The sequence below is a fragment of the Pelodiscus sinensis genome, chromosome 5 (assembly GCF_052426305.1).
Source record: "Pelodiscus sinensis isolate ZL-2025 chromosome 5, ASM5242630v1, whole genome shotgun sequence".
Lineage (NCBI taxonomy): Eukaryota > Metazoa > Chordata > Testudines > Trionychidae > Pelodiscus > Pelodiscus sinensis.
In genome coordinates, this window is record NC_143056.1 from 105,961,638 (window position 1) to 105,986,205 (window position 24,568).

General features: G+C 45.1%; 1 protein-coding gene across 13 annotated transcripts in view; it reads left to right on the forward strand.

Moving 5' to 3' along the window:
- Window positions 1-24,343, forward strand: part of IRAG1 (inositol 1,4,5-triphosphate receptor associated 1) — a 200,154-nt gene extending 175,811 nt beyond the window's left edge. For 12 of the 13 annotated variants that reach the window (XM_075927919.2, XM_089778618.1, XM_089778617.1 and 9 more), the window contains 4 exons: window positions 162-226; window positions 9,057-9,173; window positions 12,604-12,729; window positions 18,730-24,343. In XM_075927919.2, the coding sequence (XP_075784034.2) occupies window positions 162-226; window positions 9,057-9,173; window positions 12,604-12,729; window positions 18,730-18,970 (549 nt within the window). In that variant the 3' untranslated portion in view covers window positions 18,971-24,343. The remainder of the gene's footprint in view (window positions 1-161; window positions 227-9,056; window positions 9,174-12,603; window positions 12,730-18,729) is intronic. The other variant, XM_089778621.1, reaches the window with a different exon arrangement.
- The last annotated feature ends 225 nt before the right edge of the window (window positions 24,344-24,568 follow it).

The window sequence follows — 24,568 nt, forward strand, 5'->3', positions numbered from 1 at the left end:
ATTTGAAAGCTCAGTTTTCAGGAGATTTTATGTGAAAAGAAAAACTTCAGGTAATAAATCATTAACTTTATCATCATACTGAAGTTGCATTAAAAATCAATTCATTAAACCTAATGTTGCATGGAATCTAACATTTTATTTATCGTGTTTTCAATTCACAGTCTGAATCACCTAATGGAAAAAGTGGTCTGACATCTACTCCTCTCCTGACAGCACTTCTGGAGGAGTGAGTTTTCTTAGGTTATTTTTCATATTAGGATTTACTGGATAGCGAAGGCATTCAATATACAATTGCCACAATTTCTGTGGAGAAACTAAAATGATAGGATTATGATCTTTGATGTCAATGAAGCTATGCTGATTTACACCAATGGAGGATTTGACCTTATTATTCTAATACTGAATAGTTTTATTTGCATTTACAGTTTCATGCATGAAGTTGTAACTTAATGAAGGCAGTCACCCATTTGTTTCATCCAGGCCTACAGGAATTGCTTTTTAAAATGGATTTTACCTGGAAAAATAAATGGTTCAAAGCACAAAAAAACTGTTTCATGAAACTCTACAAAGCTTCAGAAACCCATCATTTTTACAAAGTTCCAGAGGGTTTACAAAACTCTCAAAATCCTGCTGGCTTTATCTCATCTTTGCAGTGCATCTAGAATACTCATTAGTATAGAATGGTTGTATGTTGTGAGATTTCAGAAATCATTTAGGGTATGTCTACACTACAACATTAATTCGAACTAACAATTCAAATTAGTTAATTCGAACTAAGCTAATTCGAACTAGTGCATCTAGACCTAAAAACTAGTTCGAATTAGCGTTTTGCTAATTCGAACTAGCATGTCCACATTGAGTGGACCCTGAACCAAGGTTAAGGATGGCCAGAAGCAGTGCCGGCAGGGCATCAGGTTAGGACTTAGAGCGTGGAGCTGCTGTCTCAGACTAGCCGAGGGCTGTGCTTAAAGGGACCCGACCCCCACCCTGGACAGACAGTTCTCAGGGGTTCCTCGCTCACTTGTCTAACTCGATGAGGGACAGCAAAGCAGTCCTGGCTTGGAGTGCCCTGAATGCCCACACTCGGCACATCACAGCACTCGGCCATCAGCCTGGCTGCACTTGCTGCAGGCTGCCATCCGGGGGGGGAGGGGGAGCCAGTCGGGGGGCTGCAGGAGAGCTTCCACCCCGAGGAGCCCGCAGAGCCACCCCAGTCCTCCCCATCAGGGGCTCGTACCCCATTCCTCCCTCACCTCCTTCCACTTACCCTTCCCTAGCCCCCCTTCCTGATGTACAAAATAAAGGACATGTGTGTTCAAAAATAGAAACACTCTTTACTGAACAAAACTCAGGGAGACTGGGAAAAGGAGGTGGGAGAGGGGAAGAGAGAGGGTGGGAGAGGGGAGGGCAACTAAAATGATCAGGGGTTTGGAACAGGTCCCATATGAAGAGAGGCTAAAGAGACTGGGACTTTTCAACTTAGAAAAGAGGAGACGGAGGGGGGATATGATAGAGTTCTATAAAAGCACGAGTGGTGTGGAGAGGGTGCATAAAGAGAAGTTCTTCATTAGTTCCAATAATAGAAGGACTAGAGGACACCAAATGCAATGAATGGGTAGCAGGCTTCAAACTAATAACAGAAAGTTCTTCTTCACAAAGCAAATAGTCAACCTGTGGAACTCCTTGCTGCAGGAGGCTGTGAAGGCTAGAACTAGAAAAGAGTTTAAAGAGAAGTTAGATAAATTCATGGAGGTTAGGTCCATGGAGTGCTATTAGCCAGGGGATAGAAATGGTGTCCCTGGCCTCTGTTTTGGAAGGCTGGAGATGGATGGCACGAGACAAATGGCTTGGTCATTGTCTTTGGTCCATCCCCTCCGGGGTAGCTGGTGTTGGCCGCTGTTGGCAGACAGGCTACTGGGCTAGATGGACATTTAGTCTGACCCAGTATGGCTGTTCTAAGCTCAGGGCTCAGGGTCGGGGGTCTCACTGGACCACCTTGATTTTCATGCAGACCTGCTCCTGGGTGGCCAGGCTGGCAGCTCTCCTGCCCTAGACGGCCACTTTCCTGTGCCTAGTGCGGAGGTCGTGGATGAGGTCCACGATGTCCACACTAGACCAGGCGGGCGCCCGCCTCTTGCGGCCCCGGGCAAGCTCCTGGGAGCCACCAACCTGGTCCTGGGAAGAGGCGGAGGGCTGGGTGTCAGCGGGTGGCTGGCTCGTGCTGTGCCAGGTGCAGGGTCTGCTGGCTGGGTGCTGGCAGGCTTGCACCTGGCACAGGCACCGTAGCCAGACCGTGCCCCTTTAAGTGCTTCGGGGCTGGGAGGGGGGCAGATGAGTTTCCCTGGTGGTGCCCAGAGTGGCCACCAGGGAAAGCTGGGGAGGGCTAGCCTCCCACTAGTTCGAATTAAGTGGCTACACAGCCCTTAATTTGAACTACTTAATTCGAACTAGGTGTTAGTCCTTGTAGAATGAGGTTTACCTAGTTCGAATTAAGCGCTCCCCTGGTTCGAACTAGTGGTTTGTATGTGTAGCACCTATCAAAGTTAATTCGAACTAATGGCTGTTAGTTCGAATTAACTTTGTAGTGTAGACATACCCTTAGGGTATGTCTAAACTACCACCCTAGTTCGAACTAGGGTGGTAATGTAGGCAACCGGAGTTGCAAATGAAGCCCGGGATTTTAATTTCCCGGGCTTCATTTGCATCTTGCCGGGCGGCGCCATTTTTAAATGTCCGCTAGTGCGGACTCCGTGCCGCGCGGCAACACGGGGCATGGACTAGGTAGTTCGGACTAGGCTTCCTATTCTGAACTACCATTACTCCTCGTTTTGAGTAGTAACGGTAGTTCGGAATAGGAAGCCTAATCCGAACTACCTAGTCCGTGCCCCGTGTAACGCGCGGCACGGAGTCAGCACTAGCGGACATTTAAAAATGGCGCCGCCCGGCAAGATGCAAATGAAACCCGGGAAATTCAAATCCCAAGCTTCATTTGCAACTCTGGTTGCCTACATTACCACCCTAGTTCGAACTAGGGTGGTAGTGTAGACATACCCTTAGTTAGTACCACATTTACTAAGGGTACATCTAGACTACAGGGTTTTTTCAGAAAAATGGCTGTTTTTCAAAAAAAAGTCACCTACATCCACACTGCAATCGCGTTCTTTCAAAAAAAATTTTTAATGAACTCGGGTTTTTCCGACATTGGTAAACCTCATTCTACGAGGAAGAACACCTTTTCTGAAAGAGTTCTTTCAAGTAGGAATAAGAGATCCTCCGGAAAAGGGCTTTATTCCGGAGGATCGCGCCAGTCTAGACGCTTTTTTCCGGCTTTTCCCCAAGCCGGAAAAAAAGCGGCGGACATGTTTATTTAAATCCGCGGGGGATATTTAAATCCCCCGCAGATTTCCCTGTTCTGACTTACCTCCTTTGCATGACTATTCCGTTTTATGGGGCCAGTGTAGACGTAGCCTTCTTGTATTAGGCGGGATGTTAGGTTGGTCCCTTGGTCAGTCAAAATTTCCTTCGGGATCCCCACCCGGGCGAATATCTTAACCAGCTCTCCCGCGATCGTAGCCGCGGTGGTGTTTCTTAAAGGGACCGCCTCCGGGTATCAGGTTCGGTAATCGACTAAGACTATGAGGTATTGGTAGCCCGAGGCGGACTTTTCCATGGGGCCCACCAGGTCCAACCCCACTCGCTCGAAGGGGACGTCTACCACCGGGAGGGGCACCAATGGGGCCTTCAGGCATAGTCGTAAGTGGGTGTGTTGGCAGGTGGGGCAGGACTCGTAGAAGTCCTTTACAGCCTTGTATATACCGGGCCAAAAGAACCGTTGCGTAAGTCAGTGCAAGGTTTTTTCCTGGCCTAGGTGTCCAGCCCAGCAATTCGCGTGAGCGAGTTCTAGCACCCTATTGCGGTAGCGGCCGGGTACCAGTAGCTGTCGGACCCACCCCGGGTCCTCGGCCTCCCGGATTACCCGATACAAACAGTCCCTCCGTACCTCGAAGTGGGTTTCCTGTTGGTTAGTCTCATCATCCTCTTCGCCCCCCCTTGCCTGTTCCCAGGTCCGTACCAGGCATGGGTCGTTCTGTTGTTCATCAAGGAAGTCATGAGCGGTGACCCAGTCGGGTTCGACTTCGGTCCCCTCCATTGTGTCGACTTGTTGGCCAGCGTCCGACAGGTTCCTTGCCTGCAAAATTTTCCAGAAGCCAGGCCAGTCCCGCCCTAGGACTACCGGGTAGGCTAGCTGCGGGGCCAGGGCCACTTGACAAATGCCTTCCTCTCCCTGGCACTGTAGCCTCACCCAGGCCGTGGGGTAGGGTCGGACATCCCCGTGGATGCACCGCACCCAAATTGTGGAGCCAGGAGGCTCGGGGCTTGGGACTAACTCCGGGTGGACCATCGTCTGTCTGCACCCCGAGTCCACTAAAGCCTGTCTCGGCACCCCTTCCACCAGTACTTGGGTGGTTACTTTAGCTCCATGGTCAGGGCAAGGGGGCACTCCCATAGAGACCTCTTACCCGAAAGAGCAATCCATGAAGGGGCATTCGTGCTTGAAATGCCCTTCCTGTCTGCACTCATAACATCGGGGACGGGGAGTTGTCGCTTCTACCGCCCCTCCCCCAACTCCCTCTGGTCGATGTACCCCTACGCCTATATTTTCTGGGGGTCCCTCTTTTCCTACCTCCGGCCCTCGCCTGGCCACCCCTCGGCCTAGGTCCCAGCGTGCCTGTCCCCTTTCGGGACGTGCTCGGCCCCTCAGCGGTCGGTCCGCCCGGCCCTCTCTGTCCCCTCTTCCGGGGCCTCCGCGCATCTCGGCCGCCATGTAATTCTCCATTAGGGCGACCGCATCTGTCAGGACTGGTGTACAGTGCCTGCGTACCCACTGCTGGGCCCCTGGGGGAAGAATCTGCAAGAACTGTTCTAACGCTACTGCGTCCGCTAGCTGGGTGCTATCTTGCCTCTCCGGCTCCAACCATCGCCAGCCCAGTTCTTTTAACTTCTGCGCCACGGCTTGCGGCCAGGCCCCCTGGGGGTATCGCTCCGCCCTAAACCTCTGTTGGTAGGTTTCTGGTGTCACCCCTATCTGGTTTAATATGGCCTCTTTGACCTTGTAATATTTCAAGGCGTCCTGGGGGCTTAAACTCCTGTAGGCCAATTGCGCTGGTCCCGTAAGGTAGGGGGCCAAAAGCGTGGCCCAATGGTCTTCGGGCCAGCGGGCTGCTAAGGCCACCCTTTTGAAAGTTACCAAGTACGCTTCGGGGTCATCCAGCGGTCCCATCTTGGTCAGCCTGATCGGCAGTTGGGCCGCTCCCCCGAGTCCCTCATCTCTATCTCCGACCAGTCCGGCCGCGATTCCCTGGCCTACCCCTTGCTGCAGCCACCTCTCCTGCTGTTGAGTCATTTTCCTCACTAGCTGACGCTGCTGTTCTTTGCCTTGGGTGGCCAGCTGCTGTAGCAACTGTACCTGGTGCTGTTGCTGTAGCGCCTGCTGCTCCTTGAGACACTCAAAAATTTGTGCCGGGTCCATGGTGGCGGCTCTCCTCCACTTATCCCGCGGGAGGCGCCCTCTACCCCTTGTGGGATTCTCTGCCGTCTTGAGCCTTGGTTGGGGTTGAGTTTTTGGGGGGGCACCCCCTCTAGTCTAGGGGCTTAGTGCCTATATTCTCCACCATTTGTAACGGTCCCAGCCCCTATCTTGGGGAGAGGGGTCATTATCTTTCACTGTCTCGCTTCTTGAATAATCCCCTGGTATCCGACCAGGGCGGAGGGGGACCTGGGCCCGCCCCCTCTCCTGGTCCCAGCCCAGGACCCTAAGGGAGTGCGTCTGAGGCACGCTGCCCGACTGGGGGGGCTATGGCCACAACGCACCGGTCCCCGGGGTTTCCGACCCCGTCCTGGGCTGCTTCCTCCGACCCTTTCGGGTCCGTATGTCTCAGTCTGGTTCAGCGGGATGCCAGGGGTGACTCACCCTCTCGGGCCGTGGGACACTCGATTGCCTGTCCTGGGTCCACCGTCGGTCCTGCCGCCCCGCCGCCGTCCGTGGTGGTTGTCCGTTCTCCGTCCCGCCGGAGCTCCCTCGTTTTCCCCTTTGCACCCTGGCCATCCAGCTTTTAAACCTGGCGCCCCTGCTCAGGGACACCGGCGCATGCCCCCTGTGGGAGGGGCTGGGCGAGTGCATGGGCAGCCCATCAGGGGGAGCTCCTGTGCCTGCGCCGGCAGCCGTCCCTGGGCCGGTGCATTAGAGCCACTCGGGCGTCCCAGCGGCAGTTTCCTGCGGCACCCCTGGCGCGGGGCTCAGGGTTGGGGCTTGAACTCCCCGCCGCCCTGCCCCCGCCTACGCCGGCAGCCGCCGCCGAACAGGCACGGCAGAACCGCTCAGGTGTCTCGGCACCTGTCCCCCGTGGTGCCCCAGTGCGGGGTGCGGGGTTGGGGCTCGTGATCCCCGCCGCCCCGTCACAGTAGTCTAAATTACATACCTCATTGAGTTTTAGTGCATCTAATTTGAAGTTATGACCGCCAGTATTGTACCCTTCACTTTTTAAGATTGTGTACATTTGTGGTTTACATTGGATAACTTCCCTGTTCAAATAGGCTTCAGCTACACTGCAGGGTTTTTGCACAAGAAGCCTTTTGCAGAAGAGTTCTTCCACAAAAACTTCTTGCGCAAAAGCACGTCCAGAGCTCAAAGCGCATCACAAAAACGATGTGCTTTTGCGCAAGAGAGTGTCCACATTGCATGGATGTTCTTGTGCAAGAAAGTTCTGATTGTGGCTCACAGAATGGCCATCAGAGCACCCATGTTTTTGCCGATAGGCAAACAGTTGTTCTTGCGCAAACACTTTGTAGTGTAGACGTAGCCATAGTGACAAATGTAAAGCATCTGTAATAATTTGATGATAAAGGTGGCTATGATATGGAAACAGACTGAGGAATAAACACACGTGATACTTTAAGATGAGAACAGAAGATACACCCAAACTGTTCTGGCCTATTTTGACAAAGGTTTTCAATTGTGTACACAGGATATGCTGCACTTAAAAAACTGTGTGCACGTGAGTTTATGAAAGCATACAGCATATTGACAGGCTCCTGTCCGTGGCAAAACACTTATCTCTTTCAGGAAACATTGCACATTCTAAGGAAGTTGCTTGCTGACATTTCAGAATTAAAAGACAAGTAACTTATGGAAGGACATGAGATAACACACAAAGTCTGCTTAGAATATAGTGTATTTTTAACAATCTTAGTTTGGACGGTGTTAAAAATAAGTTGAAATTATTTGCATTATATGGTGTTAATCTAGATCAAAATTTGTTAAAATGCTTTAGACATTGTGAAGAATTGAAAATTTTAAAAATATGCAGTAATCATTCCGTTAAAGAATGTTAACTTTTGTCTTTTTAGTTTGCTTTTAATCTTAAGATGTGATTTGTCTTATCCCCATTATGGTTTACTGAAAGCTCTAATATTCTAAAGCTGAGAAAACAGTATACATAAATGACACAAAAGCCTTGAAAATTTCACCGTACAGTTGTTCATTCATTCTGTCTTTAGTTGAGCAAAATTCCTATTCTTGCCAAATAGAGTTTTGCCTAAATTTTACCCATATTTTTCAACAATAGATCCCACAAAATGTTTGGAAATATAATCTACCTTTCCTCAGCAATACATTATATGAAAAAGTTAATATTATCCTGTAACAGAAGCATTTCTTGAAAATTCCAGTATGTAGAAGACATGAGGCCAGCTGGCTCCCTAATGTAGGCTCGTTCAGCTCTGTTAACTTCACTAGAGTTATGTGTATTTGCCCTCTGCTATATCTGGCTAATGAAGTGCTGGATTTCCGGAAGCAAATAAGGAAACCTCCCCTGGTGATAGCTCACAGGACATTGGCCAGTTGGCACCCACTGGGAGGAAGGCAGGCTGCTACAAATGTTCACTTAAGTGAATCAATAGCCCACTACAAATCTTTTCTCCTCTAATGGGGTCTGATCCTGCACCATTGATGTCAAAGGAAAATTTGCTACTTGCTTCAATGGCAGTAAGATCAGGCATATAAAAAGAGTTTTAGTTGTTTGAAGTTAGTATAAAGAGTAAGGTAAGGCTGTGCTACCACACTAAGTCAACTTAAGGTACATCGACTCCAGCTCCTCAAGTCAACTTACTACAGTAGTGTAGACATTCTAGGGTGACTCAAGAAGCTAGAGTCAATGTACCTTAGGTTGAGTTACTGTGGTAGTGTAGACATAATCTAACACATTTAAATTTTAGAGTTTTTTATGTCTACACTACCAAGAAAGTTGACCTAAAATTGCTGGAGTCCGTGTACCTTTGGTCGACTTACTGTCATGTCTTCACTACAGGAGGTACTCTCTCAGGGTATGTCTACACTACCACCCTAGTTCGAACTAGGGTGGTAATGTAGGCAACCGGAGTTGCAAATGAAGCCCGGGATTTGAATTTCCCGGGCTTCATTTGCATATAGCCGGGCACCGCCATTTTTAAATGTCCGCTAGTGCGGACTCCGTGCCACGCGGCTACACGCAGCACGGACTAGGTAGCTCGGACTAGGCTTCCTAGTCCGAACTACCATTACTCCTCGTGAAACTAGGGTGGTAGTGTAGACATACCCTCACTGAGTGACTTTATGCTTTTCATTTGGGGTAGAGCACTGTGGTTGACTGAAGAGTGATCTGCAGTGAATTTGGTGTATCTTTACTAGACCCATTAAATTGACATTCCTTGGCCCCAGTGCATCGCTCTGGAGCTGTAGTAGAGACATAGCCTTAGAGACCAGTCAGTTACTGCTCTTTACATAATTATATTTGAAATTAAAAGCTTGCCGGTACCATTATTTTTTTCTCTTTTGCAAGGCTTTTCCCCAAGATATTTGAAAAGAAAGAGTTCAGATATCCTCCCAAATATAGATTTGAGTTTATCATAGCAGGGTCAGATTTAGTATGAAAGAAACTGTAGCATTCTTCAATAGCTCATTCTAAACACAATATTTTCCAATGCTATATTTTCTTTTTCTTTTTCTTTCATCTTATCAGTGGAAAGTCAAATGGGGAGCACGACTGTGAATCGTCTGCTTTGCTCTTGACACAGAGTTGTTCAGAGATCAACCATGAGACAAAAGCCAAGATAGAAGAGGAAGCTTATAACAAAGGGTGAGAGTGTTTATGTTAACTGAATTCCCCTCAAGGTGTTTACCAGTTTAGAGTGTGTCCTTTAATAATATAAAGCAACTGTAAGTGTATATGCACTTCTCCATGAAGTTGATGGTCAAATACTTCAATATGAGTGGTTTATAGAAACAACACTTACTGAATTCTCCTAAAAGGACAAAGCCTACTATCAACAATATGTTGATGTGTGATGTGTAAATAAATAATTTAGGATAAAAACAATAAAGTAATTCTTATAATGTGCAATCATTTTAATGTCTCTACAATGTACCAATATACTTAGTGTTTATTTTACTGTCCTATATACTAACTTGCCCAGCACCATGTGAGGTAGCACTTTCTTAAGAAACTAAGGAACACAATTTTATTACAGCTATAAAAACAAAAAAAGCTAAATAAAAATTGACAATTAAAACAGTAGCTAACCCAAGTAGCTATGCTCTACCATTGATCATACCTTGAAACTCATTAGTGTAAGCTAGTGGTTCTGAGACAGCGGGTTGGGACCACAGAGTGGGTCACAACCCCATTTTAATGGGGTTACCAGGGCTGACTTAGACTTGCTGTGGCCCAGGGCTGACACCTGAACTTCACCCCCTAAGGCTGAAGCAGAAGCCCAAGGCTTCAGCCCTGCTGGTGGGGCTCAGACTACTGCCCCCCCCCCCCCCACCTGAGACTTGGGCCTTGGCTCCCCACCCAGGATGGAGGGACTCAATCAGGCTCAGGCTTCACTCCCCCATCTCGGGATTGTATAGTAATTTTTGTTGTCAGAAGGGGGTCACAGCAGTGTTCCCTGTAAGCTAAGCAGTTAGGTGACTACCCAGGCAAGACTCAGGTGCTGCCCAGCTGATTAGCAGAGTGCCCAGAGTCAGCAGCATGTGTTTCTACTGCTGGTACACATTCCCATTTACCTCAGTTCACATAACAAAATCTATTCCACACACAGATAGGAAAAAGGAACACTGGGTCACAGTTCAAAAAGGTTAGGAAACTCCTGGTCTAATCTGTGGTTTCAACAAACTCTCAAAAGGAGCAATTTCCAAGGCAGGATTTCTCAACTGAGAAAACCCTTACTTCCAGCCCTGAAGAATTTTTCACTAGGAACCAATAAACCTCACAGGATGACTCTTCTTAACTGTTGCAATAGAATACTGGGCAAAAGGTTTTATCTCTAATTACTGTATCCCAGGCCAACCAGCTGCAGAGATTATCATCAACATTTAAATCTGCACCCAGAAGCAAACAGGAATCCATAGGTGAACTAGGAATGTAAGAGTTTAACTGTTTAACTTATAAGCTAATGCTTATCAGTTCTGGTTACAGGTTAAACTTCTACTGCCAGCCCAGGGTGCTGGGAGCCCACAGTACCAGCAACCCACAGGGCTAGGACCCTGCATGGCCGACAGCCCAGGGGGCTGGGAGCCCCTGTGAACCTGCAGGGCTGGAGGAGCTGGCAGCCAGTAAGACCCTGCAGTACTGGGAGCCCGCATCTGGCATCCCATAGGGCAGCAGGGCCAGCTGCTGGCAGGATTAGTGTCTTGCAGGGCTACTGGCGGGTTAAAAAATATCAATTAAATTGTAATTGGTTACACAATTAGTATTTCTAACCCTTTTTACATCTCTAAAGTGAACATGGTCACAGCAACTCATCCTAGGCTGTATTGAGCATGCACTGGAGTTTCTGAGTGAACTCTGAGGGTAGCACTACATGAAATGTTTTGCATTAGTCCAAACTGGAAGTAACTTGATCCTGGATAACATGCAAAGTCAGCAATATATAGAAACGTTTGCGGCCTCCTATACGTCTCTATTTGAGGAAAGACTTTATGGGACCTTACAACTTTCCAAGATCAGGAGATCTACAATAGCAACTCCGAGGACATGAACCCAGTTGGTGAACACAGGACAGTTTTCCTGCAGATCAGTTCCATTTTATCTGAATTGAGCCACACTTAGTCCCCCTTAACTCCCATGCCAAGCTTGCTCAGACATTAATTGGGATAGTAGTACAACTGTAGACTCTGGGCTCAGGGAAAAGGAGATGTGAAGCTGAATATCATCAGTGTTGTAATGATAGAAGAGTCCAAAACATCTCCCTCAGGCCTTGATCCTGCAAAGGGCACAGCAGAGTTTATGTGCCAGCACAAGGCTGAGCAGAGAATGTATATGGGCCGGAGTAAAACTGAGGACTTGTCATCACATTTTGCACAAAACAGTCATAAGTCTCATACCCGTTGTGCACCTGCTCCTGTGTTCACAAGAGCTCAGAGTAATAAATGGACAGTGGTCCTAGCTGTGTTCAAGTGCAGACTACAGACAAAGCGCCACCACCCTGTAAAGGACAAGGAAAGGCACTGAATTCATCCTAAAGAAGCAAATGATAATAGTATATCTAGCAATTGCTTCCAGTCCTACTTCAAAAATAAAGTCCAGAGTGTGTCTAAGGGTATGTCTACACTGTAGAGTTTTTCCAGAAAAACTACACTTATGTCCACACTGCTATTGCATTCTTTCCAGAGAAAGTCAAAAGAATGAAAGGGTTTTTTCTGATAGCAGTAAACCTCTTTCTATGAAGAAAAAGCCTTTTTCTGAAAAAGGCGAGTGTGGATGCAGAAGAGAGTGTTTTTTTGAAAGAAGAGGAAAAAGCACAGGTGCCCTGGTGGCCACTCCGTCCACAGTAATCACAACTGAACTGTGAGATAGCGTCCAAATCAGTTTGGATGCTGTCTTCTGAAAAAGCAGATCGCTTTTTTGTTGCATTTTTGCTCTGTGGATGCTCTTTTTCAAAAGAAGTTTTTCTGGAAGATATCTTCTGGAAAAGCTTCTTCCAAAAGAAGCCTGCAGTCTAGACGTAGCCTAAGTGAGTTGAAACCCATATTTGCAAGGGGATGGACTCAGGGATCTGGAAGCTTTTTCTAACTAAAGTTAATCTATGTTGGAGAAAAGGACAGTGGGAACAGGTAGTATCCATACAACAGTGTTATTTCGGAATAATTGACATTATTTCGAAACAACATAGTTTGTTACACAGCAAGCTGCTATTTTAAAATAATGTCAAGTTGGAGGACTTCTTACTCGGACTCCTGTAACCTGCATTTCATGAGGAGTAAGGGAAGTCAAAGAAAGAGTGTTCTTCCTTCAAGTTGCTGCTGTGTAGGCAGCACCAGAAGCCAAGTTAAGCTATTTTGACTTCAGCTACACAATTGGCATAGCTGAAGTTACGTATCTTATTTTGACTTTTGCCCTGCAGTGTAGATAGTGGCCTCGGCCAATATTTTCCTATTGCTCAGGCACCACAACACAAGTATTTGTATTTTATTCAATATGTTGACTGAATGGTCAGTTCTTCACTGAACAAGACAGAGGCATTTACCTGGCATGTCTAGATTACAAATATGTTGTGTGTTTAAAGTTATCAGGAAGGCTTAAAGATAACCAAAGAACTTCATGAGCTGAAAGAGGAAGATGAGAAAATAAATGAAACCTCTGATGGGCATGAAGAAAGTGAAAATGAAGAGATAAATAACATGAAAAACAGGTAAGAATCCAGTGTGGTGCATCTACCAAGAGGCCAGTTTAATTTGAAAGACACAGCTGAATACTTCACAGCCACATCTCACAGTATTTGTTGGCTTCCCTCCATGAATACTTTTTGAAGGTTGCAGCTAAATAATAGTCTCAAAAGGCAGGTCCTGAAAGATAATCCATGGCCTTGGGAAGATTTAGATGCTCCTCTCCTCTCAAGATCAGGCGTTCAGTTGGTGCAGGTACCAGTTGCTCCAGTAGATGAGAATTTGCAGACGGAAATGGGTGCAAGTGTGCAGAGAAAGCCCTACATTCTGCCTCTGGGGGATGTATCAGTGCAAACCCTTCTTTCACACGCACCCCATCCAAGTGCAGCTCACACTTAACTGTCATAAGAACATAAGAATGACCATACTGGGTCAGACCAAAGGTCCATCCAGCCCAGTATCCTGTCTGCTGACAGTGGCCAGTGCCAGCTGCCCCAAAGGGAGTGGACCGAATACAATGATCAAGCAATTTGTCTCCTGCCATCCTTCTCCAGCCTTTGACAAACAGAGGCCAGGGGCACCATTCCTTACCCCCTGGCTAATAGCCTTTTATGGACCTAACCTCCATGAATTTATCTAGCTCTTTTTTAAACTCTGTTATAGTCCTAGCCTTCACAGCCTCCTCTGGCAAGGAGTTCCACAGGTTGACTGTGCGCTGTGTGAAGAACTTTCTTTTATTAGTTTTAAACCTACTACCCATTAATTTCATTTGGTATGCTCTAGTTCTTATACTATGGGAATAAGTAAATAACTTTTTTTTATTCACCCTCTCCACACCATTCATGATTTTATCTATCTCTATCATATCCCTCCTCAGTCTCCTCTTTTCTAAACTGAAAAGTCCCAGTCTCTTTACCCTCTCCTCATATGGGACCCATTCCAAACCCCTAATCATTTTAGTTGCTCTTTTCTGAACCTTTTCTAATGCCAAAATATCTTTTTTGAGGTGAGGAGACAACATCTGTATGCAGTATTCAAGATGTGGGCGAACTATAGTTTTATATAGGGGCAGTAAGATATTTTTTGTCTTATTTTCTATCCCTTTTTTAATAATTCCTAGCATCCTATTTGCTTTTTTTGACTGCTGCTGCACAATGTGTGGACGTTTTCAGAGAACTAGCCATGATAACTCCAAGATCTCTTTCCTGATTAGTTGTAGCTAAATTAGCCCCCATCATATTGTATGTATAGTTGGGGTTATTTTTTCCAATGTGCATTACTTTACACTTATCCACATTAAATTTCATTTGCTATTTTGTTGCCCAATCACTCAGTTTGGTGAGATCTTTTTGAAGTTCTTCACAGTCTGCTTTGGTTTTGACTATCTTGAACAGTTTAGTATCATCCGCAAACTTTGCCACCTCACTGCTTACCCCTTTCTCTATATCGTTTATGACTAAGTTGAATAGGATTGCTCCTAGGACTGACCCTTGGGGAACACCATTAGTTACACCTCTCCATTCTGAAAATTTACCATTTATTCCTACCCTTTGTTTCATATCTTTTAACCAGTTCTCAATCCATGAAAGGATCTTCCCTCTTGTCCCATGACAGCCTAATTTACACAAGAGCCTTTGTAAAGGGACTATAGCTACTGGATTTCCCTTGTCCACATGTTTGTTAACTCCTTCAAAGAACTCTAAGGGTATGTCTACACTAGCTCGTTAGTTCAAGCTGGTAGGAAAATGAGGGCAACCAGAGTTGCATATGAAGCCCGTGATTTAAATATCCCGGGCTTCATTTGAATGTTCCCGAGCGCCGCCATTTTTAAATCCCCTGTAGTCCGAACTCTGTGCCCGCGGCTACATGCGGCACGGAGTAGGTAGTTTGAATTAGAGATCCTAATTCGAACTACCATTACTCCTCGCGGAACGGGCACGGAGTTTGGACTAAGGGGGATTTAAAAATGGCGGTGCCCGGGAACATGCAAATGAAGCCCGGGATATTTAAATCCCGGGCTTCATTTGCAACTCCGGTGGCCCTCATTTGCCTACCTAGCTTGAACTAACGAGCTAGTGTAGACATACTCTAATAGCTTAGTAAGACATGATTTCCCTTTACAGAAACCATGTTGACTTTTGCCCAACAAATTATGTTCTCTATGTGTCTGACAATTTTATTCTTTACTATTGTTTCAACTAATTTACCTGGTACTGATGTTTGCCAGGGTCGCCTGTAGAGCCCTTTTTAAATATTGGCGTTATGTTATCTGTCTTCCAGTCCTTGGGTACAGAAGCTGATTTAAAGGATAGGTTACAAACCATAGTTAATAGTTTTGCAATTTCACATTTGAGTTCTTTCAGAACTCTTGGGTGAATGCCATCTGGTCCCGGTGACTTGTTACTGTTAAGTTTATCAACTACTTCCAAAACCTCCTCTAATGATACTTCAATCTGTGACAAGTCCTCAGACTTGTTACAAAGTATGGGTCAGGTTTGGGAATCTCCTTACATCCTCAGCCATGAAGACTGAAGCAAAGAAATCATTTAGTCTCTCCACAATGGCTTTATCATCCTTGATTGCTCCTTTTGTATCGCGATCGTCCAGGGGCCCCACTGGTTTTTTAGCAGGTTTCCTGCTTCTAATATACTTAAAAAACATTTTGCTATTGCCTTTTGAGTTTTTGGCTAGCAGTCTTTTTTGGCTTTTCTTATTACATTTTTACACTTAATTTGGCAGTGTTTATGTTCCTTTCTATTTACCTCACTAGGATTAGACTTCTGCTTTTTGAAAGATACCTTTTTATCTCTCACTGCTTCTTTTACATGGTGGTTAAGCTATGGTGGCTCTTTTTTTAGGTCTCTTACTATGTTTTTTAATTTGTGATATACATTTAAGTTGGGCCTCTATTATGGTGGCTTTAAGAAGTTTCCATGCAGCTTGCAGGGATTTTACCCTAGTCCCTGTGCCTTTTAATTTCTGTTTAACTAACCTCCTCATTTTTGCATAATTCCCCTTTTTGAAATTAAATGCCAGAATGTTGGACTGCTGAGGTGTTCTTCCCACCACAGGAATGTTAAATGTTATTATATTATGGTCACTATTCCCAAGCGGTCCTGTAATAGTTACCTTCTGGACCAGATCCTGCGCTCCACTCAGTACTAAATCGAGAATTGCCTCTCCCCTTGTGGGTTCCTGTACCAGCTGCTCCAAGAAGCAGTCATTTAAGGCATCGAGAAATTTTATCTCTGCATCTTGTCCTGAGGTGACAAGTATCCGGTCAATATGGGGATAATTGAAATCCCCCATTATAATTGAGTTTTTTATTTTGATAGCCTTTCTAATCTCCCTCAGCATTTCAACATCACCATCACTGTCCTGGTCAGGTGATCGATAATATTTCCCTACTGCTATATTCAGAACAGTGCAGGGCAGGGAGCATGGACTTGCCTCGTTTGCACCCCTACTTGACTGCTTAGGTGTTCCTATAGTCTCCCATGGGAATTTGAATAACCAAGCATAGTTCAGCCTTGAGAGTTACAGGCAACAGTCTTTAGAAATGTGTCCCTTAGTATTTTCAGGGATATGCAAATACCTTCACAAAAGCATACTCCTGCCAACATAGGCAGGCAGGACTCTATCACAAAAAATGTATTTCTCAATGTATACATTAAGGCTACGTCTACACTGGCATGAATTTCTGAAAATGCTTTTAACGGAAAAGTTTTCCATTAAAAGCATTTTCGGAAAACCACGTCTAGATTGGCAGGATGCTTTTCCGCAAAAGCACTTTTTGCGGAAAAGCATCCGCGGCCAATCTAGACGCGGTTTTCTGCAAAAAATCCCCGATTGCCTTTTTCGCGATTGGGGCTTTTTTGTGGAAAACAGTACTATGCTGTCTACACTGGCCCTTTTGCGCAAAAGTCTTTCGGAAAAAGACTTTTGCCCAAACGGGAGCAGTATAGTATTTCCGGAAAATCACTGACGATCTTACATGAGATCGTCAGTGCTTTTCCGGAAATTCAAGCGGCCAGTGTAGACATCTGGCAAGTTTCTCCGCAAAAACTTGCCAGTCTAGACACAGCCTAAGAGAACCACCCAAGAAAGCTCTACATACAGAGCAAAGGGTTTCTTGCTTAAATAAAAGCAACATTTCACAGATGTGCATCATATAAACACCTGCAAAAGATAATACTGATTGAGATGTGAGCAGTAGTATTTGAAGGCTTCAATATCTGAGATATAGGTCAGATGATTATTCTAGGAGAGGTGGATGAGATTTTGTGGCCTGCACTGTGCAGGGGGTCAGACTAGATGATCATAATGGTCCCTTCTGACCTTAATGTCTATGAGTCTATGAGATAATGTGCAGTTAAGAAATCTATTTTAATGTGTACTTCTGCATTATTTACATATTTAAAGATCAATTAAATAAAAATAAATCTAGCTCCTTTTGGCTTCCAAGTCTACAAAATGGCTGAAAAGCCCTGTTAAATAAACCTCTATGGCCGTGGTCACCAACCAGTAGATCGCGATCTACCAGTAGATCTCAGGGGCTCTAAGAGTAGCTCTTGAGCTCTTGAGCCCTCTCTGAACTGCGCTCCTGCGCAGTACATTTACATTAGATTTCCTCATTTGAGGAGCAGCTACTCACCGAGCAACAACACAGGTGAGTAGCTGCGAGGAATGGTGGGAGCTGGGATGTCGGGAGGGCTGAAACACCCCAGCCAGCTGACTGTGGCTTTCAGCTGAAAGAGGCTGCCCTGTGCTCCAGCTGATTGGCGGCTTCTCCTCTGCGCCTGCCTACATGGAGTTGGTGCACCCTGGCTGCGCACCATGGCCAGCTGGCCGGGCAGCTGCTTCTCTGGTCCAGCCCATGTGGAGTGTGGTGCACCCTCGCTGAGCTTCAGGGAAGGAGCTTCAAGGAAGGAGTGGGGTGGTAGATCTTGGCTTGGTCTGTCATTTAAAAAGTGATCTTGGGTGTAAAAAGGTTGGAGATCACTGCTCTACGGTGTGTTTAATACAGCTAAGCCAAAATCAGAATTTTAGTGCCATGAGAAAATTTAATATATCAACATCTGCTTTTATCCCTAATTGGGACACAATGTTGAAAAAACAAAATATTCCAAAAATTTCAATTGGGAAATAACTAAACACTTTTGACATTTTTGAGCATTGTTATTTTTCCAAATCAAAAAGTTCTATTTTGGTTTGTTGAACTGACCCAAGACATTCAGTATCAAATCACATCATTATTAATATTCTTTAATGGGACTTTAGAGTCCAGGAATGGACACCTAACCTGAAGCCTTTGATGCATAATTTAAAAAGCTTGGTGTGACTTATTGCCCTCTCCTCTTGGGGGTAAGCTGAGTTCTTGGGAGGATGTACCCATTCTATTTGATTGTATTGCACATTCTTATATTTTTAAAAACAGACATTTGCACATTACAGAAGCACAGAACAGAGATTAAAGCAGGTAGGACATCTGGCCATAAGCTGAGGCACATCTAAGAGGAACCCAAAGATCTGAAACCTCTTCATTCTAGGGTTCACCATATTTTGTCCTGTAATTCACCCTTCTTCTAAATCTCTGAAAATACGTGGCTGATACCTGATTCAAAGGTCAGCCTTCCTATTGGCAGGTAACCGAGACTTAAGTTGGAAAGGCACTTTTCTAAAATTATTTAATTTAATTAAGCAAATTATGATATAAACAGCACCTGAATTATTGTCAGATTCTAGTAATGGGACTACACTTTTGAAAGAGAGAGAAGCAGGAGAATCCAAGTCTGTCCCTGTGCAGGACTCTGGAAAAGTAACTCACTTAATGTCAATCTATGTTTCAGTATATATTTGTAAAAAGGACATTATAATATGGTTCTTATCAAGCAGAGAGTGTATTAGTCCTTGAACAAAAATGATATAGTATCTAATTGCAAAGTTATTAGTAGTCAAGTATTAAGGTAATTGACTTGTGTATGATAATTATAGAAGAACACTTATATCTCTTTTTCATTTTACAGCAAACTTGAAGTTGTTATTCATTATTTACATATACTGTACCCAAAACTGGGTAAACACTGGAACGCGGTCTGGATTGTAGCAGCTGTGGTAATCGTTTTTGCGGCGCTGTTGGGGATCTACCATTCATACAACTCCTGTGTTGAATTATCAGAAGGACCGAAGGGGAAAGCCACCTGTTCTGCTGTCCAGCAATACTCCTGGTGGAACTCAGGACTTCAGCATGAGCAAGGAACAGAATAATAAACAAATGATACACTACTTATGGTACACCAATGAGCACATACTTTAAAACATAGTTGTTAAAGCAAGGTTGCATTTTGACATTTTCTGGTTGCCAAATGTGATCAGTAAGCCACACTAGTTGTTCTACACCATCAGGCTTGGGAATGGATTGTGCTTTACCTAGTGAAACTGATCATCAGATAAATGCTCCTTTTATCATGATAAGTGTATCTGACTGATATGACATCCTATGGATAAAGTCACATTTAAATCATGCAAAGATTGTGACAGTCACCAGCAATAGCCAGGATATTCAAAGGGAAGATTGAGACCTTAATTCATACACTTTTGAGGAAGGCCATAAACGCTACCAGCTATAGAGCACTTGATTTAACTTTGCATTTCTGGCTTTTATTGTTTGATGTCATAATTTTCACAGAAGAGATATATACGATTTTTTAACATATAGTGTCCATGTCTAGAACAGGGGGAGGGGAGGCAGGGGAAGGAAGACCTCCTGTTGAAGACAAAAATATTATACTAGGCTAAATTTATCCTTGGTGTGTTGCCATAACATGAGTTACACCAGAGGAGAGGTTGGCCCAATAATCATGCAACAATGCAAAATGGAATGCTGACTAAATGTGTGTTTTGTATTGTTTTTCAGAATGTATTGCAAGAGGGAAACTGGTCCATTGTTTTAATAGGGCTTTTGTGAAGGGCTAAATCCGGGTCTGGGTGCACAACAGACAAAGTGTTCAGTATATCTCAGACCCTCTTAGAACATAAGAGTGACCAGACTGAGTCAAACCAACAGTTCATCCAGCCCACTATCCTGTCTGCCGACAGTGGCCAATATCAGATGCCCCAGATGGAGGGATCACAACAGGTAATCCTCATGTGATCCCTTCCCTGTCACCCACCTCCAAAGAAACAGAGGTTAGGAACACCATTACTACCCATCCTGGCTAAAACTCTTTCTCCAAGGAACATGCTGGCTACATCTACACTGGCATGATTTTCTGAAAATGCTTTTAACGGAAAACTTTTCCGTTAAAAGCATTTTTGGAAAAGCACGTCTAGATTGGCAGGATGCTTTTCGCCATTTTCGCGATCGGGGCTTTTTTGTGGAAAACAGTACTGTGCTGTTTACACTGGCCCTTTTGCGCAAAAGTCTTTCGGAAAAAGACTTTTGCCTGAATGGGAGCAGCATAGTATTTCCGGAAAAGCACTGACAATCTTACATGAGATTGTCAGTGCTTTTCCGGAAATTCAAGCGGCCAGTGTAGACAGCTGGCAAGTTTTTCCGCAAAAACAAATGATTTTGTGGAAAAACTTGCCAGTCTAGACACAGCCGCTGTGTGGTTCATTTTGCTGCTCTTCTGAACAAGACTGCAATGCAGTCCCCACTAGCAATCCTCACTAGCAAAATAATTGCTGCTGGGCAGATTAGACATAACTGCTACGGCTCAGACCATAGCAGACTAAGGCCAGATGTGAAGGCCAGCAGGTGGACTATGAATGGACTCTGTCCTGCTTCTTGCACTATGTCCCCCTCCTCCCTTTGCACACCATCATAGGTCTAGGAGAACTGAGCTCGGGGAGTGTTTAAAATGCTTACTGATTTACTGACCTGATGTAAAAAGATCATTACCACAGTCAGCAGCTCATTTTAGAATCAAATGTGTTAACTATTCTCGTAGATTTTCAAATCTCCAACAAGTTATTAGGCCATTACAGATTAATCCTTTTTAAAAAGGATTTTAAATTTTAGAAGCTCCCAGAAGGATTAACTAAAAATGTCTGGCACTTAAAGAGTATATCGTACGTACCTGCAGAACTTGAGTTGGGATTCCCAGTGAGTCTTTCAGTTGCTATGCACTTGGAAGCAGCTGAATGTTCGAAGTGGGCGTGACACTGGGGTACATTGTTGGGTACCCAAAGTGTCGGTGTTTTGTAGGCCTATGAATCTAGTTTTCAGAGTGACTAATGACAGTTTACCCTTGGGAAAGATAAGGAAGCCATGTGCAGTACAGAATTCTGGCTTATCTGCAGCCAGTAGCAGCTTGTTTTCTTTCAATACAGTCCCCAAACTCTCAGCAAATTAAACTAACTGGGAGAATGAAGGTTTTTAACAGACTCAAAAGTGTTTTAACTCCATTTTTTCCCATCAAAAATAACACTAAAACTCTGGAGAGATGTGTCTCTTTATGTTAACTAACTCAATTTTTTACCGCATTTTTCAGAAAGAGATTGCTACAGGAAAACATCAGATGGCCACAACTGTTCCTAAACAAATTGTGCTTGATTTAATCATTTGGGTATCTTTAGAAAAAAGAAGAAAAATAGCTCTGGAGGAGTAAAAGCATCAAAATGAATAAGGAAGGTCCATATGGCTAAAGGGAATGTACCATTTGTTCTTTAACTATAAGCAGCAAAGAATCAGAAAATAAATAATTGTGTTTTTAATAATTTTCTATCAGGCCTTCTCACTGCAGCCAAACAGATTCATATTCCTCCATTCCAAATGACAGACTTTACTCAAATGATGAAATTAGTATGTTAGGGGACTTGAGCATTGGTGTGATTAAGTGCTCTTTACAAACAAAGTATTGGTACTAGTAATTCCTGGGAATCACTCTGGGCCAAGTACCTCTGGGTATGTCTACACTACAATGTTAGTTGGAACTAACAGACGTTAGTTTGAACTAACATTCATAGGCGCTACACTAGCGCTCCGCTAGTTCGAATTTGAATCGAACTAGCGGAGCGCTTAGTTCGAACTAGGAAAATCTCATTTTACGAGGATTAAGCCTAATTTGAACTAGCTAGTTCGAATTAAGGGGTGTGTAGCCCCTTAATTCGAACTAGTGGGAGGATAGCCCTCCCCAGGTTTCCCTGGTGGCCACTCTGGCCAACACCAGGGAAACTCTATGCCCCCCTCCCGGCCCCGGACCCCTTAAAGGGGCACGGGCTGGCTACGGTGCCCGTGCCAGGTGCAAGCCTGCCAGCACCCAGCCAGCAGACCCTGCACCTGGCACGGCACAGAGCCACCCACCCAATGTCCCCCAGCCCACCCCCTCTTCCCGGGACCAGGCTGGCGGCTCCCGGGAGCTTGCCCTGGACTGCAAGAGGCGGGCACCTTCCTGGGCTAGTGCGGACATCGTGGACCTCGTCCACGATCTCCGCACTAGGCACAGGAAAGTGGCCGTCTAGGGCAGGAGAGCTGCCAGCCTGGCCACCCAGGAGCAGGTGTGCATGAAAATCAAGGGGGTCCACTGAGACCCCCGACCCTGAGCCCTGACCTTACAATGGCCGTCCTGGGTCAGACCAAAGGTCCATCTAGCCCAGTAGCCTGTCTGCCGACAGCGGCCAAGCCTAGGGACCCTGGAGGGGATGGACCGAAGACAGTGACCAAGCCATTTGTCTCGTGCCATCCCTCTCCAGCCTTCCACAAACTTTGGGCAGGGACACCACTCCTATCCCCTGGCTAAGACTACTCCATGGACCCAACCTCCATGACTTGATCTCACTTCCCTTTCAACTCTGTTCTAGTTGTAGCCTTCACAGCCTCCTGCAGCAAGGAGTACCACAGGTTAACTATTTGCTTTCTGAAGAACAACTTTCTCTTACTAGTTTCAAGCCTGCTACCCATTCCTTTCCTTTGGTGTCCTCTAGTCCTTCTTTATGGGAACTCATGAAGAACTTTTCTGAATGCATCCTCTCCACCCAACCCCTGCTTTTAGAGACCTCTATCCTGTCCCCGCTCCATCTCCTCTTTTCTAAGCTGAACAGTCCCAGTCTCTGTAGCCTCTCTTCATCTGGGACCTGTTCCCAACCCCTGATCATGTTAGTTGCCCTCCCCTCTCCCAGCCTTTCTCTTCCCCTCTCCCACCTCCTTTTCCCAGTCTCCCCCAGTTTTGTTCAATAAAGACAGAGTCAATGTTGGAAGAAACGTTATCTTTATTTTGTACATCAATAAGAAGGGGGGCTAGGGAAGGGTAAGTGGAAGGAGGTGAGGGAGGAATGGGGTACGAGCCCCCGATGGGGAGGACTGGGCTGGCTCTGCGGGCTTCTGGGGGTGGAAGCTCTCCTGCAGCCCCCCGATTGCCCCCTCTCCCCAGATGGCAGCCTGCGGCAAGTGCAGCCGGACTGATGGCCGAGTGGTGTGATGTGCCCAGTGTGGGTACTCCGGGCAATCCAAGCCAGGACTGCTTTGCAAGCGGGGCACCCCTTAGAACTGTCTGTCCGGGGTGGGGGTCGGGACCCTTTAAGCGCAGCCCTCGGCTAGCCTGAGACAGCATCTCCATGCTCTAAGTCCTCCTCTGATGCCCTGCCGGCACTGCTTCCGGCCATCCTTAAGCCCTGTTCAGGGTCCACTCAATGTGGACTTGCTAGTTCGAATTAGCAAAACGCTAATTCGAACTAGTTTTTAGTTCTAGATGCGTTAGTTCGAAATAGCGCTGTAGTGTAGACGTACCCTCAGCTATTACTCACATAGGCCCTGATCCAACAAAATACTTACACATGGGCCTAATTTTGAGCACATGAGGAATCCCAATGACCTCAATAAGATCACTCACATGTTTAAAGTTAGATATGTGTGTAAGTGCTTTGGTGGATCTAGAGCACAGAGTGAAATTTGCTACTGCTTGCAAAAGGTTCGGATACCCCATATGGGCTTAGTTAGTGTATTAGCCTTTTGGGAATTCACTGCTTCGTGGTGAATTTCACCCATGAGTTCCATTGGTTTGAGTAGAATTTCTCACATGGAACAGATATGCAGAATTTAGCCTCCAGGGTCTTCAGTTATTGGTGGGCAGTGGCTGGGGGAAATGATGGGAAAGGGCAAGATATTTTAAAGGGTATTAAAATACTAAAACAAAATAAAGAAAAAAATAATTGTAGAATTATTTTTATACCTACTGTAATTAAGCTGCCTACTTAAAATAGCATCACAGAGGCTAACTGCTTTTTAAATACATCTAATTAAACTCTGTGTTTTGTGAAAATTAGGGTTGTGCTCAAAAAATTCTAAAATCAAATTTTGTCAGTCTGATTTTAATTTACTTTATCTAAAATTAAAATTTCTTTTCTCTGTGGTCAGAAGGCATGTCAGGCTACAAACAGTAGGTCAGTTATTTATACTATTAACACTGAAAGAGTTTTTTTGGGGGTGCAATATTTATTTTTCTGCTTCAGCAAGACACATTTATTGTTTCTCATGCACAGCACTGATGTTTTTAGTAGAAAGAAATGAAAAGGGGCACTATGTTTGTGTATCATATTATTTAAATTTGTAACATTGTAAGACTTTGCACAAGTGTGCTAGTATTGTACTGTATAGTATCACATACTTGAGTTTTGAAATAAAAATATGGTTTCAAAGTCCTTGCCATTTCTAGCGCAAGACTTAAGACACACACATATATAAGACTGAACTAGTTAAGCTCAATCCTGCTCAGATCCAAGTTCTTGGTAGGAACCATAGCAACAATTTAATGATCTCTATATATTTAAACAAAAATTCCTGTGGGATGACAGTGACCTCAACATGTCATTCTGCATTCATGGGCTCCCTGCCCAGACTCTGTTTGGGGAAGGCAAAGCTGCCTG